The sequence below is a fragment of the Saccoglossus kowalevskii genome, chromosome 13, assembly GCF_978046115.1.
Source record: "Saccoglossus kowalevskii chromosome 13, keSacKowa6.1, whole genome shotgun sequence".
Taxonomy (NCBI): domain Eukaryota; kingdom Metazoa; phylum Hemichordata; class Enteropneusta; family Harrimaniidae; genus Saccoglossus; species Saccoglossus kowalevskii.
Window position 1 is genome coordinate 31,380,873 of NC_140653.1, and position 15,726 is coordinate 31,396,598.

Below are 15,726 nucleotides of genomic sequence, written 5' to 3' on the forward strand. Positions count from 1 at the left end.
AAAACATGTCATCAGCATGACCTGAGCACCACCAACCAAAAACATATCATCAGCATGACCTTAACACCACCAACCTGTAGCTCATCTGATTGGCCACCACCAACCAAAAACATGTCATCAGCATGACCTGAGCACCACCAACCAAAAACATATCATCAGCATGACCTTAACACCACCAACCTGTAACTCATCTGATTGATGTCATCAGCATGACCTTAGCATCACCAACCTGTAACTCATCTGATTGGCCACCACCAACCTAAAACATGTCATCAGCATGACCTGAGCACCACCAACCTGTAACTCATCTGATTGGCCACCACCAACCAAAAACATATCATCAGCATGACCTTAACACCACCAACCTGTAACTCATCTGATTGATGTCATCAGCATGACCTTAGCACCACCAACCTGTAACTCATCTGATTGGCCACCACCAACCAAAAACATGTCATCAGCATGACCTGAGCACCACCAACCAAAAACATATCATCAGCATGACCTTAACACCACCAACCTGTAACTCATCTGATTGATGTCATCAGCATGACCTTAGCACCACCAACCTGTAACTCATCTGATTGGCCACCACCAACCAAAAACATGTCATCAGCATGACCTAAGCACCACCAACCAAAAACATGTCATCAGCATGACCTTAACACCACCAACCTGTAACTCATCTGATTGGCCACCACCAACTAAAAACATGCCATCAGCATGACCTTAGCATCACCAACCTGTAACTCATCTGATTGGCCACCACCAACCAAAAACATGTCATCAGCATGACCTTAACACCACCAACATGTAACTCATCTGATTGGCCACCACCAATCAAAAACATGTCATCAGCATGACCTTAGCATCACCAACCTGTAACTCATCTGATTGGCCACCACCAACCAAAAACATGTCATCAGCATGACCTTAACACCACCAACATGTAACTCATCTGATTGGCCACCACCAATCAAAAACATGTCATCAGCATGACCTTAACACCACCAACCTGTAACTCATCTGATTGGCCACCACCAACCAAAAACATGTCATCAGCATGACCTTAACACCACCAACATGTAACTCATCTGATTGGCCACCACCAATCAAAAACATGTCATCAGCATGACCTTAACACCACCAACCTGTAACTCATCTGATTGGCCACCACCAACCAAAAACATGTCATCAGCATGACCTAAGCACCACCAACCAAAAACATGTCATCAGCATGACCTTAACACCACCAACCTGTAACTCATCTGATTGGCCACCACCAACCAAAAACATGTCATCAGCATGACCTTAGCATCACCAACCTGTAACTCATCTGATTGGCCACCACCAACCAAAAACATGTCATCAGCATGACCTTAACACCTCCAACATGTAACTCATCTGATTGGCCACCACCAATCAAAAACATGTCATCAGCATGACCTTAGCATCACCAACCTGGAACTCATCTGATTGGCCACAACCAACCAAAAACATGTCATCAGCATGACCTTAACACCACCAACCTGTAACTCATCTGATTGGCCACCACCAACCAAAAACATGTCATCAGCATGACCTTAACACCACCAACCAAAAACATATCATCAGCATGACCTTAGCATCACCAACCTGTAACTCATCTGATTGGCCACCACCAACCAAAAACATGTCATCAGCATGACCTGAGCATCACCAACCTGTAACTCATCTGATTGGCCACCACCAACCAAAAACATGTCATCAGCATGACCTTAACACCACCAACATGTAACTCATCTGATTGGCCACCACCAATCAAAAACATGTCATCAGCATGACCTTAGCATCACCAACCTGTAACTCATCTGATTGGCCACCACCAACCAAAAACATGTCATCAGCATGACCTTAACACCACCAACCTGTAACTCATCTGATTGGCCACCACCAACCAAAAACATGTCATCAGCATGACCTGAGCACCACCAACCAAAAACATATCATCAGCATGACCTTAGCATCACCAACCTGTAACTCATCTGATTGGCCACCACCAACCAAAAACATGTCATCAGCATGACCTTAACACCACCAACATGTAACTCATCTGATTGGCCACCACCAATCAAAAACATGTCATCAGCATGACCTTAACACCACCAACCTGTAACTCATCTGATTGGCCACCACCAACCAAAAACATGTCATCAGCATGACCTTAACACCACCAACCAAAAACATATCATCAGCATGACCTTAACACCACCAACCAAAAACATGTCATCAGCATGACCTTAACACCACCAACCAAAAACGTGTCATCAGCATGACCTTAACACCACCAACCAAAAACATGTCATCAGCATGACCTGAGCACCACCAACCAAAAACATGCCATCAGCATGACCTTAGCATCACCAACCTGTAGCTCATCTGATTGGCCACCACCAACCAAAAACATGTCATCAGCATGACCTGAGCACCACCAACCAAAAACATGCCATCAGCATGATCTTAACACCACCAACCTGTAACTCATCTGATTGGCCACCACCAATCAAAAACATGTCATCAGCATGACCTGAGCACCACCAACCTGTAGCTCATCTGATTGGCCATCACCAACCAAAAACATATCATCAGCATGACCTTAACACCACCAACCAAAAACATATCATCAGCATGACCTTAATACCACCAACCAAAAACATATCATCAGCATGACCTTAGCATCACCAACCTGTAGCTCATCTGATTGGCCACCACCAACCAAAAACATGTCATCAGCATAACCTTAACACCACCAACCTGTGGATATCATTGAAGTAGTACAACAGTGCCGACACATCAGTCACACATCTTGTAATAATATCGAAACATGTGATATTATAACTGCAAAAATATATCACTTTTAACATAGTAGTTTATCACCTTAATGTAATAAAAATCCTAGTTATCTGATTGGTCAATATCTGCCAATACGTTTCACATTATATCTCTTCAGGATTTATATTAAATTAATCATTATGGTTGTTTCAGATGTTGGCTAGAATGTGAATTATATAGTCACATGTATTTGAGTTACTATTTCTTTGTGTAAATCTGCTGGAGTATTGCATAGAATTGAATTATCAACAGATAGTGGTTTCCCCTCTCACTCAAAGTATTAAGCATAGTATTCATGTAAATTGTTTATTTGGTGTGACAACTGAGGCAGATTATCAAGCAGGGGTTAAAAAGTCAATAAATTGTACATCTATGATATGTAAAACAGAAAACTTTATTATAACTTGTTTGTATTATTGTAAATAATATAATTTATTTGTAAATAAATACATAATAGTACCAACATATTGATTTCTATCCCTCTCATAACTAAAAATGATGGAAAGACACTTTTTAAATTATTATATTAATCCCGATTAAATAAAAAAATTTACTAAAAGTGCTTGCAGGTGTTTAAATTTGTTTTGTGAAATTCTTTTCAGAATTGGTCAAATATTTGTTATGAGAAAAGCGAAATGAATGACAGGTCATGTATATATAAATACATTTGGCTATTTTGCATGAAACTAAAGTCCTGTTTTTGGAAGACAACACTGAAGGCACAATTTTGAACAATGTTGTGGAATTAAACTTACATTAAATGATTTAAAATATAAACAAAACTGTATTACTTTGATACTTTAAAATTATATTCAGGAAGATATTCAGCGAACAATAAAAAAAAAACGCATGTTATTTTAAATCTGTGATTGTATGAAAACCAGTTCACGAATCACATCAATGAAGCAGCGGCTTAAAACATTCTTGATAAAAAACAAAATGGGAACTACATTTTACAATAATTCTCACTTCAGGATGCATTAAAATGCAGGGGATATTATGCATCTATAAAAGATATATTTAGTGTAGTAATGGAAATATAGTACATGACAAAAAGATAAGCAAAGTTGTGATTTAAACTCAATTCAAGAAAAAAGTATAACAATACATTGTAGTCAAGCATTTAAATAGGAATTTTCCAGTCAGAAAAAGAATGCATCTCGCAGCTACTTTGTGTTTTAGGTATAAAAACAATATTACATCATTAGGATATTAGATTAATGACTGTGATTGATTCTTTTGATTGCAAAACTGATATGCAGTGTGCTAGATTTCTCAATTATATTATATTGAATTTGAAGTTGTACAGACTTTCAAAAGGCAAGCTTAATATAGAATAGTAAATGTAAGTAAATGGTTTATTTACACACAGCAAAACTCAGTCTTTGATAAATGTCAGTAACTTTTGTTCCAGTAATGAATTTCCCCCTCCATTTCAATAAAATACCAGTCACTGGTTGTTGCATCAGACTTCCAATAGGTAGATCTAAGTTAAAATATTTTCTTAGACTGAACACCAAAAAGGGTCAACCCCTACCCTGCAGACTCAAAGGCCAATTCCACTGGCGGAGATTCATTTACTTGGTTAAGGTCGCAGGGACTTGTGTTTGACTGGGTCTGGTTGACCCAGGATAGCATATTAAATTGCTATTTGATAGAGAGATGGCTGCACAGCCTTGTCGCGTAGTCCCAAACAGGAATATGACTTCTGTGGCAAAAATACACAATATGTCAGCAATTGCTAGTGAAACAAGCAGCCTCTCGGCTGAGATAGCTCCGCTGTTAGCAATGCACATTTCAATTAAAGAACTGTAGACATTAGAAAATGAACAATATGTAGACTTGCTGTTTTCAACAAGAATTCAAAAATATCACTTTTCACCAAAAATAATCATCAAAATTAGATAATTGAAGATATCATCACAAAATGAACAAATCTGAGAGAGGTCCACATGTAGTACCTATATATGTAATATAAAAGCAATCAGACTTGTGGTTTTTAACAAGAAGTCGAAAATATCACTTTTTACCAAAAATGACAAAAATATTCACCAAAATTAGAGAATTACAGATATCATTACAAAATGAACAAATCAGAGAGAGGTACACATGTATATGTGATATCAAAGCAATTGGACTTTTTACCAAAAATTACAAAAATATTCACCAAATTTAGGGAATTGAAGATATCATCATGAAATGAACAAATCTGAGAGAGGTCTACACAGGGTACATATACACCAAGTATCAAAGCATTCAGGCTTACAGTTTTCAAGAAGAAGTTAAAAAAGTAAAACATTGACACGGACGGTGGACGACGACGGATGCTGGACAATCACTCGTATGATAAGCTCCGCTCGACAAAGTCAACAGCGGAGCTGAAAAAAGTCATGAGAGACAACAGTGGCATTCAATGTCCAGAACTGCTGCCTGGTACAAAAACATTTAAAAAAAGAAAATAATTTAACATTATAATATTAGTACAATACTTAATAGTCTTCATTGTACAGTGATCACATAAACTCATCTGATAACATATTTGTTTTCTATGTTACATGTATAAAATATAAATGCAGGTTGAAATGGTGACTTTCAAAAATGGCAGACTGATGCGGTTGAGTATATTGCACCACTTTAAATAAATACTGGAGATTGCACACCAAAGAGTTGGGAAAATCATTCTTTGAGTACCAGTAAATTAAATTTCATAAAAACTGTTTTTTCTAAGATTATAATTTGTGTTTGTACAACTTTCTAGTTGCTTCCTCTGGTGGTCAATGATATAACAGAATTCTTGGTGCCTCACATTTTGTGTATTTTTCCATCATGGGGAAACGAACAGAGACATTTGCATCAAATGAAAATAGCAAATTTTGAAAATATAATTTTTATATTTCATTATACACAAATTGGCAGATATATAGCTCTTCCATTTGTACTACGACAGATTAATATCTACACTCCTAAAAAACATTATTCTAAAAAACAAAAAGTCAATTGGATCAGAAAGGAAAAGAAATGCTATTTGAAATACCTAAAAATGTCAATATGTATTCTATAACAATTGCATATCAATATTTACTATGGTAAAGTTATATTGAGATTTCAGTTTGCACAAAAATAGTCATGTACATTTATTTCTAGCTACTCCCACTTTTAGTGTATTACTTAAAATAGTTTTGCGTCTTAAAAGTAAATGAATCTTATTTTTTGGAAATCAAAGACACTAGAGAAAACAGCAACCTGAACTAAGGAATTTTTACATAAACGAAGTTTGCATACTGCACATATGCAATGCATCATGGGAGAGAACTATCCATTGTATATAATGTAAAATGAATTACTGCATTGGAAAGTCACTAAATTAAAATTAAATAGATATGACTTTTTCATATTGTGTGATAAGAAGAAATAATTTACCATTTTCTATCTTGCAAATACCGGTATATCCAGTGACCTGAATATTTGTTGGTATCCTGATGGCATGATTCTATAATAATATGTAATCTTCAATTCGAATGGAAGACACAAATTGCTACTATACTTATGATTGTCAGCATTTGGATAATATTTACTCTTATTTGATTACTATGCATAAAATATGCCAATTGGCAAACATGTTAATTTGTTATTCATTTTGTTTTCAATTAAAATCAATTGCTGCATTTTGAGGACATGGTGAAACAAGATTGATATTTAAGTAACTTCATCTCATATTATTTACCATGTCAAGTATCTGTTTTCTCTAGTGTCTTTAAATTACAATACTTTTATTAAACTTTCTCAATTTTGTCTGAATACACTGAAACTAATGGAGAGACATCTTCACCCTCTGGGTGCATGGTTATGCGTTCACCTGCAACATAAGACACAGTGTTAAATTCCATTGAATGTCCTTTCATTCCCGACTGACGCACAATTTGATTAAGTCTTGCAGGAGAGAACTGTTTCTTCCTCACATAATGTCGTCTATAGAATATAAGCGCTACAACTGCCACAATAAAAACCAAGATACCAATCACAATGCCTGCTATCATTCCATGGGGAATTGATGATGTCAATGATTTTAATGGTGATGCACCTGCAACAAAATAAATTCCATCATGTTATATCTGAATGTAAACTCAACTGTTGGATATTTTTATCTGAATGAGATGTACATAATATTTTCACTGATTTATCATAGGGTACTATTCTAACATTCAAAAACGTTTCCCTTATTATTTAAGTCTCTGAATGCAAACAATAGCACAATTACCACTAAAAAGAAAGAAAAGACCACGAAATACTGGGGGAGGGGGATATTTACAAAAACTACAGTAATTAAATCGACCACCGCATGGAACTTTTTGTCAATAATCAAACAAAAACAAAGAAGGCCATGCTGTCAATGGCTCGTCATTGCAGGCATATATATATATATATATAAACTCGCTATCTTGAGATCCAGAATAAAAGAGCAGAAACTTACCAAGTACAAGAACATTAGCTGAGGCATTTGCTGATCCCTCTCGGTTGCTTGCAATACAAGTATAAGTTCCACTATCGTATGAGTTGACAGACTCAATAACCAGACTATGATCTGTGCTAGATATTATGTAATGCTGATTATTATGCAATTTCTTTTCATTATACATCCAAATAACTGTAGGACTGAGAGCTCCAATCACATCACATGCCAAGCTCAAACGATCACCACTAAATAATGTAGTATTTTCTGGTGCTTTTGTTATCATTGGTGGACCTGTTTGAAAAGATAATTCAGAGTCTTATTTATGACATCATTACATTATGTTACTTGGATATACACATCAATATCACCAAATATTCCATAAATGACCATACTGCCATGGAAATTGGAAGGCTTTTCAAAGAGCAGCCATTAATACATAAAATGAGTGACACATTTATTAACATTAACCTTTTCACCACCAGTTCCCTCTTTTCATCACAAATTCAAAAAAAGTCCTGTTTATAGTCTGCAATTCCATTCAGAAAATTGAGACAAAAATAGCAGCTTTTTTGAGTAAAAACTGAAAATTCACTCAAATTTTGTCTGTTTACTCCAAAATGATGGTTCATTTCCAGAAATAATGAAGAATATATAAAAAAAAAAAAAAATTGGGCAAGAAAGTCTGGTGGTGAAAAGGTTAATCCTCTTTTAAGAATATACCATATACAATAAACCGTATGTAGAGTTTAAAGAATACTTACCAATTACCAGCAACTGTGTGAATACAGTAACTATCTGCACACTGTTAACAGCAATACACGCATAATTTCCCATGTCACTTCGTATCACACTATTTACATGCAGGTCACCAGTGGGTGTTGTAATAAACCTGAAAAACGGAAGGAATGTTTAATTAAGTGTCACAGAGGTTTGAAACATCTACTCAACATGAAAAAGAAATTCATAATTTATCCTTGTACCAAGTTTGAATATGCTCAGACAAGCTATCTGAGAAATCACAGGATGTGCCTGAACTGGTGCCAAACATGGGTAACAGTGGATACTAGTAAAAGTAATGAAAGTGCAAAGAGACGTTACCTATTACCGCCTTTAGGCAAGTCTTCTCCATCTTTCTTCCAATGAATGATTGGCGTTGGTGTACCAACAGCTCGGCAAACCATCAGAACGTTGTCGTCTTCATTCGCCTCGTAAGTGGTGGGTTTTATGCTGAATGTTGGCGGTTCTGAGACAATTGGACAAAAAGAATGCAAAACTCAACAAATAGTTGTTTTCATTCCTCACACTACTTGAGCCATATCATATTCTATATATTTTCAGTCATTTTTATAGTTCAAAGGTCCAAAATTTACAAGAAAAAAATTGAAAGCAGCTAGTACACCCCAATACATTGTATCTTTATTCTGAACATACCTTGTACTGTAAGTGGCACTGTAGCAAAGTCAATCCCTAATTCATTTTCTACAATACAGCGGTAGTGACCACTATCCTGTGCAGTGATTTCCATTATGTATAAAGTGCCATTCTCATCAAAACTAATATAACGATGACCATCTAACTCCAGTCCATTGCGTTGCCATGTGATATTAGCCTCAGGAATACCCGCTACTACACACTGTAATAAAGCAGTCTCACCAAGAACAGCTAGGCCAGGCTGAATTCCAATTACTTCAGGTTTTTCTATTGAGAGAACAATACAATACATTGCTGAAACAATTACTCAAACAAATACTAAACTAAGAAAAATAAAAAAAAATATTGCTATATTATGTAATACCAGAGGTACATTACTTGGGGTTTGCATCTACGGTGACATGATACCAAGATTCCGTTTCAATCGTGCTCTCGCATAAGCGTTCCAACTAAGAAAAATGCGAATGCGCATGCCAGAGGTAACTAGGATACTGGGATATCCAGGTAGATCAAAACACAGTCCCGGACTGTGATCAAAATAGCTGCTCACGATATCACGGATTACGGTAAATATATTTTCTGTACATTTACGATGTATTACATTTTTTCACTATGAATGTGGTAATACATGTTTTATTGTTTTATTACAAACTGCCTATGTCATGTCAGAAGGTCGTAGCATCAGTCTCGCTATCTACGAGATAAGACTTGAATGGGATCTTGGCATGATGTCACCATATAGTACTGTGCGCGTTCCAAGTAATGTACACAAATAATATCACATGTTTCGATATTATTACAATTCATGATAGTAATCACAACTTGCTGTTAAGGACCACAGGGGAAATTTGGTGGTTTTCCTGATTCACGGAAAAATTTGTCAGTCACAAAAATAAGAGATTTACAGTAATCATGTCATTTATAGAATCAGAATGTGTACCCATAATTCAGTTGAATCCAATCTACATTCTAACATTGATCATGTAGATTTTGAGCACAATTCTGACCACCACCAAACTCAATTCATAAACCGATTCATACATATAACCCAACATCACATTTCACATAATTCATGCCCTGGTTCAGCCACCTACAGGGGAGGGGTACATCAAGTCAAAACAAGTTAAAATAAATATAATGATTGACTCACCTTCAATGTGTAAATAAGCACTAGACATATTTGTACCAGCAGTGTTACGAATCAAACAGGTGTATTCACCGGTATCATAGCGATGTGTACGTGTAAATTGCAAGTTACCATTCAGCAAGACCTTGATGCGACCCGACTTGACATCTTCAAATGAACAAATAAGTGTTAATGAAGATAAAGAATCCCCAGGAGCCTTATTATTAAAGTTCTAATTGCAATCAAGAAACAATTAGAAGTCTAATAATACAAAAATTATTCATATTAAAAAAAAATGTGTGGAAATAACAGTGCAATAAAATACAAATTATCTCAACTTGTTATCATTCAAACTATCTATCACGGTCCTGTTCTGAAAACTAACTTTGAAATCAGACTATTATAATGTGTGCATTTACCAACAGGGTTAAGTGGTTTGCCGTCTTTGTACCAACTGTCTATTGTAATGGTTGGAGCTGGATTTCCATCAGCAACACATGTCATAATGGCATTGAATCCAAGTCTTGTTGTCCGATTGCTGGGTGTAACTTTAAACTCAGGAATATCAGTTGATACCACTGTAAAAATCAATACAGAAAATGGTTCAATTATAATTAGACAAAAAGACTGTTGGATGAAGTGTTCTTTCAACAATCCTCAGTTATTTTTTCCTAAGCAGTACACAAGAATCTGAACGAGAACTAAAACAAGCAGCCTCTCGGCTGAGATAGCTCCGCTGTTAGCAATGCACATTTCGATTAAAGAACAGAAGATATCATTGGAAAATGAACAATATGCATAGTATCAATGCAATGGGACTTGCTGTTTTCAACAAGAATTCAAAAATATCATTTTTGACCATAAATAAAAAGAAAATATCACTTTTTACCAAAAATGACAAAAATATTCATCAAAATTAGAGAATTGAAGATATCATCATGAAATGAACAAATTTGAGAGTGGTCCATATGTAGTATCTATATATGTAATATCAAAGCAATTGGACTTGCGGTTTCTAACAAGAAGTTGAAAATATCACTTTTTACCAAAAATGACAAAAATATTCACCAAAATTAGAGAATTTAAGATATCATTACAAAATGAACAAATCTGAGAGAGGTCCACATGTAGTACCTATATATATGTAATATCAAAGCAATTGGACTTGTCGTTTTTAACAAGAAGTCGAAATTATCACTTTTTACCAAAAATGACAAAAATATTCACCAAAATTAGAAAATTAAAGATATCATTATGAAATGAACAAATTTGAGAGTGGTCCACATGTAGTACCTATATATGTAATATCAAAGCAATTGGACTTGCGGTTTCTAACAAGAAGTTGAAAATATCACTTTTTACCAAAAATGACAAAAATATTCACCAAAATTAGAAAATTAAAGATATCATTATGAAATGAACAAATTTGAGAGTGGTCCACATGTAGTACCTATATATGTAATATCAAAGCAATTGGACTTGCGGTTTCTAACAAGAAGTTGAAAATATCACTTTTTACCAAAAATGACAAAAATATTCACCAAAATTAGAAAATTAAAGATATCATTATGAAATGAACAAATTTGAGAGTGGTCCACATGTAGTACCTATATATGTAATATCAAAGCAATTGGACTTGTGGTTTTTAACAAGAAGTCAAAAATATAATTTTTTACCAAAAATTACAAAAATATTCACCAAAATTAGAGAATTACAGATATCATTACAAAATGAACAAATCTGAGAGAGGTCCACATGTAGTACCTATACACATGTATATGTGATATCAAAGCAATTGGACTTTTTACCAAAAATTACAAAAATATTCACCAAAATTAGGGAATTGAAGATATCATCATGAAATGAACAAATCTGAGAGAGGTCTACACAGGGTACATATACACCAAGTATCAAAGCATTCAGGCTTACAGTTTTCAAGAAGAAGTCGAAAATGTAAAACATTGACACGGACGACGACGGACAATCACTCATATGATAAGCTCCGCTCGACAAAGTCGACAGCAGAGCTAAAAACTGCATGGTGAGTAGGAAATTAGGCTAATTTTTCTCGCTGGAATACAACCTCCTCTCAGTGAATTTTAGCAAACTAAATGTGTATTTTTGAAGAATCAAATATATCCAGTGTGGTTTATGAGTTTAGTTAATTGTGATGGTTCATGCATACAGTATGGACTGATGACATAGCCCCTGTAATTTTGAAGACAAACAAATGTACACACACCCTGACCAAATAAAACACAGGAATAGCAGAGGCAAATCGTCGTTATTCTGCCACAATATACGAGTATGTCTATGGTACGTACCATGATATACCAGTACTTGTTATGATAAGCAGATAAAGTCAAAAAAATGTCCACTGGACGAATGAACTTACTTCGCCCAAAGGTGGAATAATTAATAATGTCTATAAGATGATGTTAAAACATCACCTACGGTAGTTGATACTAGTTTTCTCCATTTATTTTTATTATTTATCTGTTCAGGTCGTTCAGTAGGCGATTTGTTAAATTTGTCGCAAACTATGTGATTTTAAAAATCCTGAATTAGTTTGAAATATTAGAAACATACCAGTACAGTTTTCTCCATCCCCTACTTGACCATCAGGACACTGTAGACACACTGATTTACCATTGGTTAACTCAACACATTCAACGCCAGCATAACAACCATGTCTTTCACAGGGGAACTCGCGTACTTGACGACACATATTGAGTGGTGGTTTCTTGTAACTACTACCATCACATCTCACACCTAAAGAAATGCAAAGATTCAGTATATTATAGTGATGTGTGTTGTTGCAATACACAATTCAACAAGAAGCATGCATAACTTTGTTGTATTAAAATATATTGTATCTGTATATTGAAGTAAAAATAAGTTAGCAGCAAACACGTTTAGTTGAATTATATTTACTATTAATACTTTCAAAAATTAATATAATTCAAATCTTGTTCTACACACAAGTATTTTGTCATTGTATCAAATGAATACTGTGCTTGTTTATTTTATGATAAATCATACCCTAAAGATTATATCCAGTGGCAGTATTAAATAAAATTATTTATTATATAAACTCACTAAAAAAACACAAAGTTATCCATATTGGTTTTTTAAACAAACAGCGACATCTATTTCATCAAAAACAAGATCTGGTGAACTGATACAGCAAATGAATCTACACCAGACTTGCATACAGAATCGGTTGACAGAAATTCCACAACTGACCTGCATCTTCACCATGGTTACTGTCACAATTTCCTTGTCCCCATCCGGTATGTTGACATTGCGTCAAAGACATTTCATATCCCTTGCAGTCTACATCATCCATCCACACTGGCGTATCTGAACTAACAATACCATACGACGAGGACAGCGGAGCACTGAGTGCTTTACCATATCCTAATTCTTGGCAAACAATCTGTAAATACATTGGACCAAGGTAATTTACAAATCATATTGTATAATTCATGAAATAGAAGTTTACTTCGATTTGTTGTTTTTCTCAATTTTTCTAAAGATACAAAATATGATATCAGTAGTTGTTTATAGATAAACCTGTGCTATATCTGGTAAGAATATGCATGGAACCACTAAATACAGAGATTATTTCAAGCTACATTGTAAGCATGGGGTCATGCACTCATTTGTTGTGAAGTACCAGTACACTAATATTTGATGTGGAGATTAACAACGTAACTTAAACTAATTTGCCGAATAACAGAATATGTGGCCAATGTTAAATATTCCTATATAATTTGTAAATTTCTACTACAATTTGATTCTGTATGTGATAAATATCAATATCATATCATTTTTGGGGAGAAATAATAATTGATAGTAAATTTGTAGCCACTAAAAATACCAGGAAGTGTGAACGTTTGAAATCAAACCAAAAAAAAATCCCCAAAATCAAAATAACTGCAACAGAATTTACTGCCTTTTAAAATTTGCAAAAATTTGTCATTCATAAAATTAAAGTATCAATGATAATTTGATTCAATAAAATAAAAATCTGTTTTACTTACATCAGCATCAACTAAATCCCATTTATCATGACATACAGTCCCCCATTGTCCATCATAGAACACCTCTACCCTTCCTTCATATGTATTGACACTTGTTGGATTATTTAGTCTCACTAACATCGGGTTAGGTCGAGATGGTAAAATAGAACTTAACACATATTGTCCTCCTGGGCATTCAGTAACACACGTATAGTCTGTTAAAGAACAATTATGAATAGTTTAGAACTGAAGTATATTGCAAAGTTCTGTTATGATATGTGTTAAATAAAATGTGCCAGTCTTCAGTGCATACTGTCATAGTTAACACACATATAGCAATATAAGGATGGTTATTTCATTTAATTTCATTCACCCTAAATAACATGCTTTTGTGCAAATTTCCAAGGTTTCAAGTGAAGGCAATATTTTGTACATAGGAATATGGTAATAAACACCGATGAGGTAGGAATCATGTAAGCAGCATGTCAGACCCTTCTCATTGGGTGGATGTACCACTATTTGAAAAAGAAGCATGTCAGCCCCTTCTCATTGAGTGGAATTTTCCACTATTTGAAAAAAAAGCATGTCAGACCCTTCTCATAGAGTGGAATTTTCCACTACCAGATCTGTATCCCTACCATACAGCACCCATTGATGGTGCAGTTGTGTAATAAGGTTATTAATATTATTAATTATTAAAATTTGAAAAAGAAGCATGTCAGACCCTTCTCATTGGGTGGAATTTTCCACTATTTGAAAAAACAGTATCAGATGAGAATCTGCATGCGTGGTGTAACTATCGGCAAGTTGTGGCTATATACCCGTACTACCAGTAAATTATTCCTCAGGCATTCATGTAGACTACATGTATACCAGGATTTTAACTGACCGCTGTCCGCATTCATGTACATGTAGAATATACCAGGTTTTTAACCGACAGCTGTCTGTATTCATGTACATGTAGAATATACCAGGTTTTTAACCGACAGCTGTCTGATACCATGCAATTTTATGAAACTTAGAATCAGTGAAAATAAAATCCTTTGAAAATAACTCAATCAACTCATCAAATATCAGTGACAAACTTCAGATAAAACAACCAGTGTTATTTCAGTGAAAATAAATTTAGTATACTAAGCTACATTGTATGTTAGTTGTCAAAACTCTAAAGCAATAAAATACAGATACTAACCAATCAGTGCATATCCAATGTTGCAGGATTTACAGACTGCATTGCTATCCCCATCAAAACAACTAGTGCATTTGCTATCACATAACTGACATTCTCTGTCAATTGTGTTACCATAGTAACCAGTTGGGCATTTATCAATACAAGTCGTGCCATATAAAAAGTTTGGTTCTGCACAGGCTGTACATTCTTCTGGAGAGTTACTGCAATATTTGCAGGTAGCGGCACAATGAAGACAGACATGATCAACTCCAGCATAATAACTACAAATACAAAATGTTAAACATTACAGCAGAGCATAATATAATATAATAATGGGGCTAGCCTAGATGTACACCTTCTGAGACCTCTATATTAAATTTCTTGGAACCATATAGTCACATACTGTGGGCTGGGTTTACTGGAACCAAGGAAATCAAATACTCTCCATACACATTTCCTAGCTTAAATGTTGCATGCCCAAATCATGCATTGTCCGAATCGACCTATAGGCCTCTACACGATACTGTGCGGGATCGCATAGGCTAATTGCGTATCTTAAGCAGTGAGATACAAGGCGCCCAATCAGCTTGGAGGTACCAAATTATAAAACAAAATTCCACTTCCTGTTTTTGTCGCTATGAAGACATCC

General features: G+C 35.0%; 1 protein-coding gene across 2 annotated transcripts in view; it reads right to left on the reverse strand.

The window, feature by feature from the left end:
- Positions 1–3,244: 3,244 nt before the first annotated feature.
- The window catches only part of LOC100366741 (scavenger receptor cysteine-rich domain-containing protein DMBT1-like), a 54,726-nt gene continuing 42,244 nt past the window's right edge, over positions 3,245–15,726 (reverse strand). For both annotated transcript variants that reach the window (XM_085507217.1, XM_085507216.1), the window contains 11 exons: positions 15,099–15,358; positions 13,928–14,121; positions 13,128–13,320; positions 12,471–12,653; positions 10,301–10,459; positions 9,906–10,049; positions 8,756–9,022; positions 8,423–8,567; positions 8,086–8,213; positions 7,343–7,615; positions 3,245–6,952 (listed from right to left, as the gene is read on the reverse strand). In XM_085507217.1, the coding sequence (XP_085363343.1) occupies positions 6,645–6,952; positions 7,343–7,615; positions 8,086–8,213; positions 8,423–8,567; positions 8,756–9,022; positions 9,906–10,049; positions 10,301–10,459; positions 12,471–12,653; positions 13,128–13,320; positions 13,928–14,121; positions 15,099–15,358 (2,254 nt within the window). In that variant the 3' untranslated portion in view covers positions 3,245–6,644. The remainder of the gene's footprint in view (positions 6,953–7,342; positions 7,616–8,085; positions 8,214–8,422; positions 8,568–8,755; positions 9,023–9,905; positions 10,050–10,300; positions 10,460–12,470; positions 12,654–13,127; positions 13,321–13,927; positions 14,122–15,098; positions 15,359–15,726) is intronic.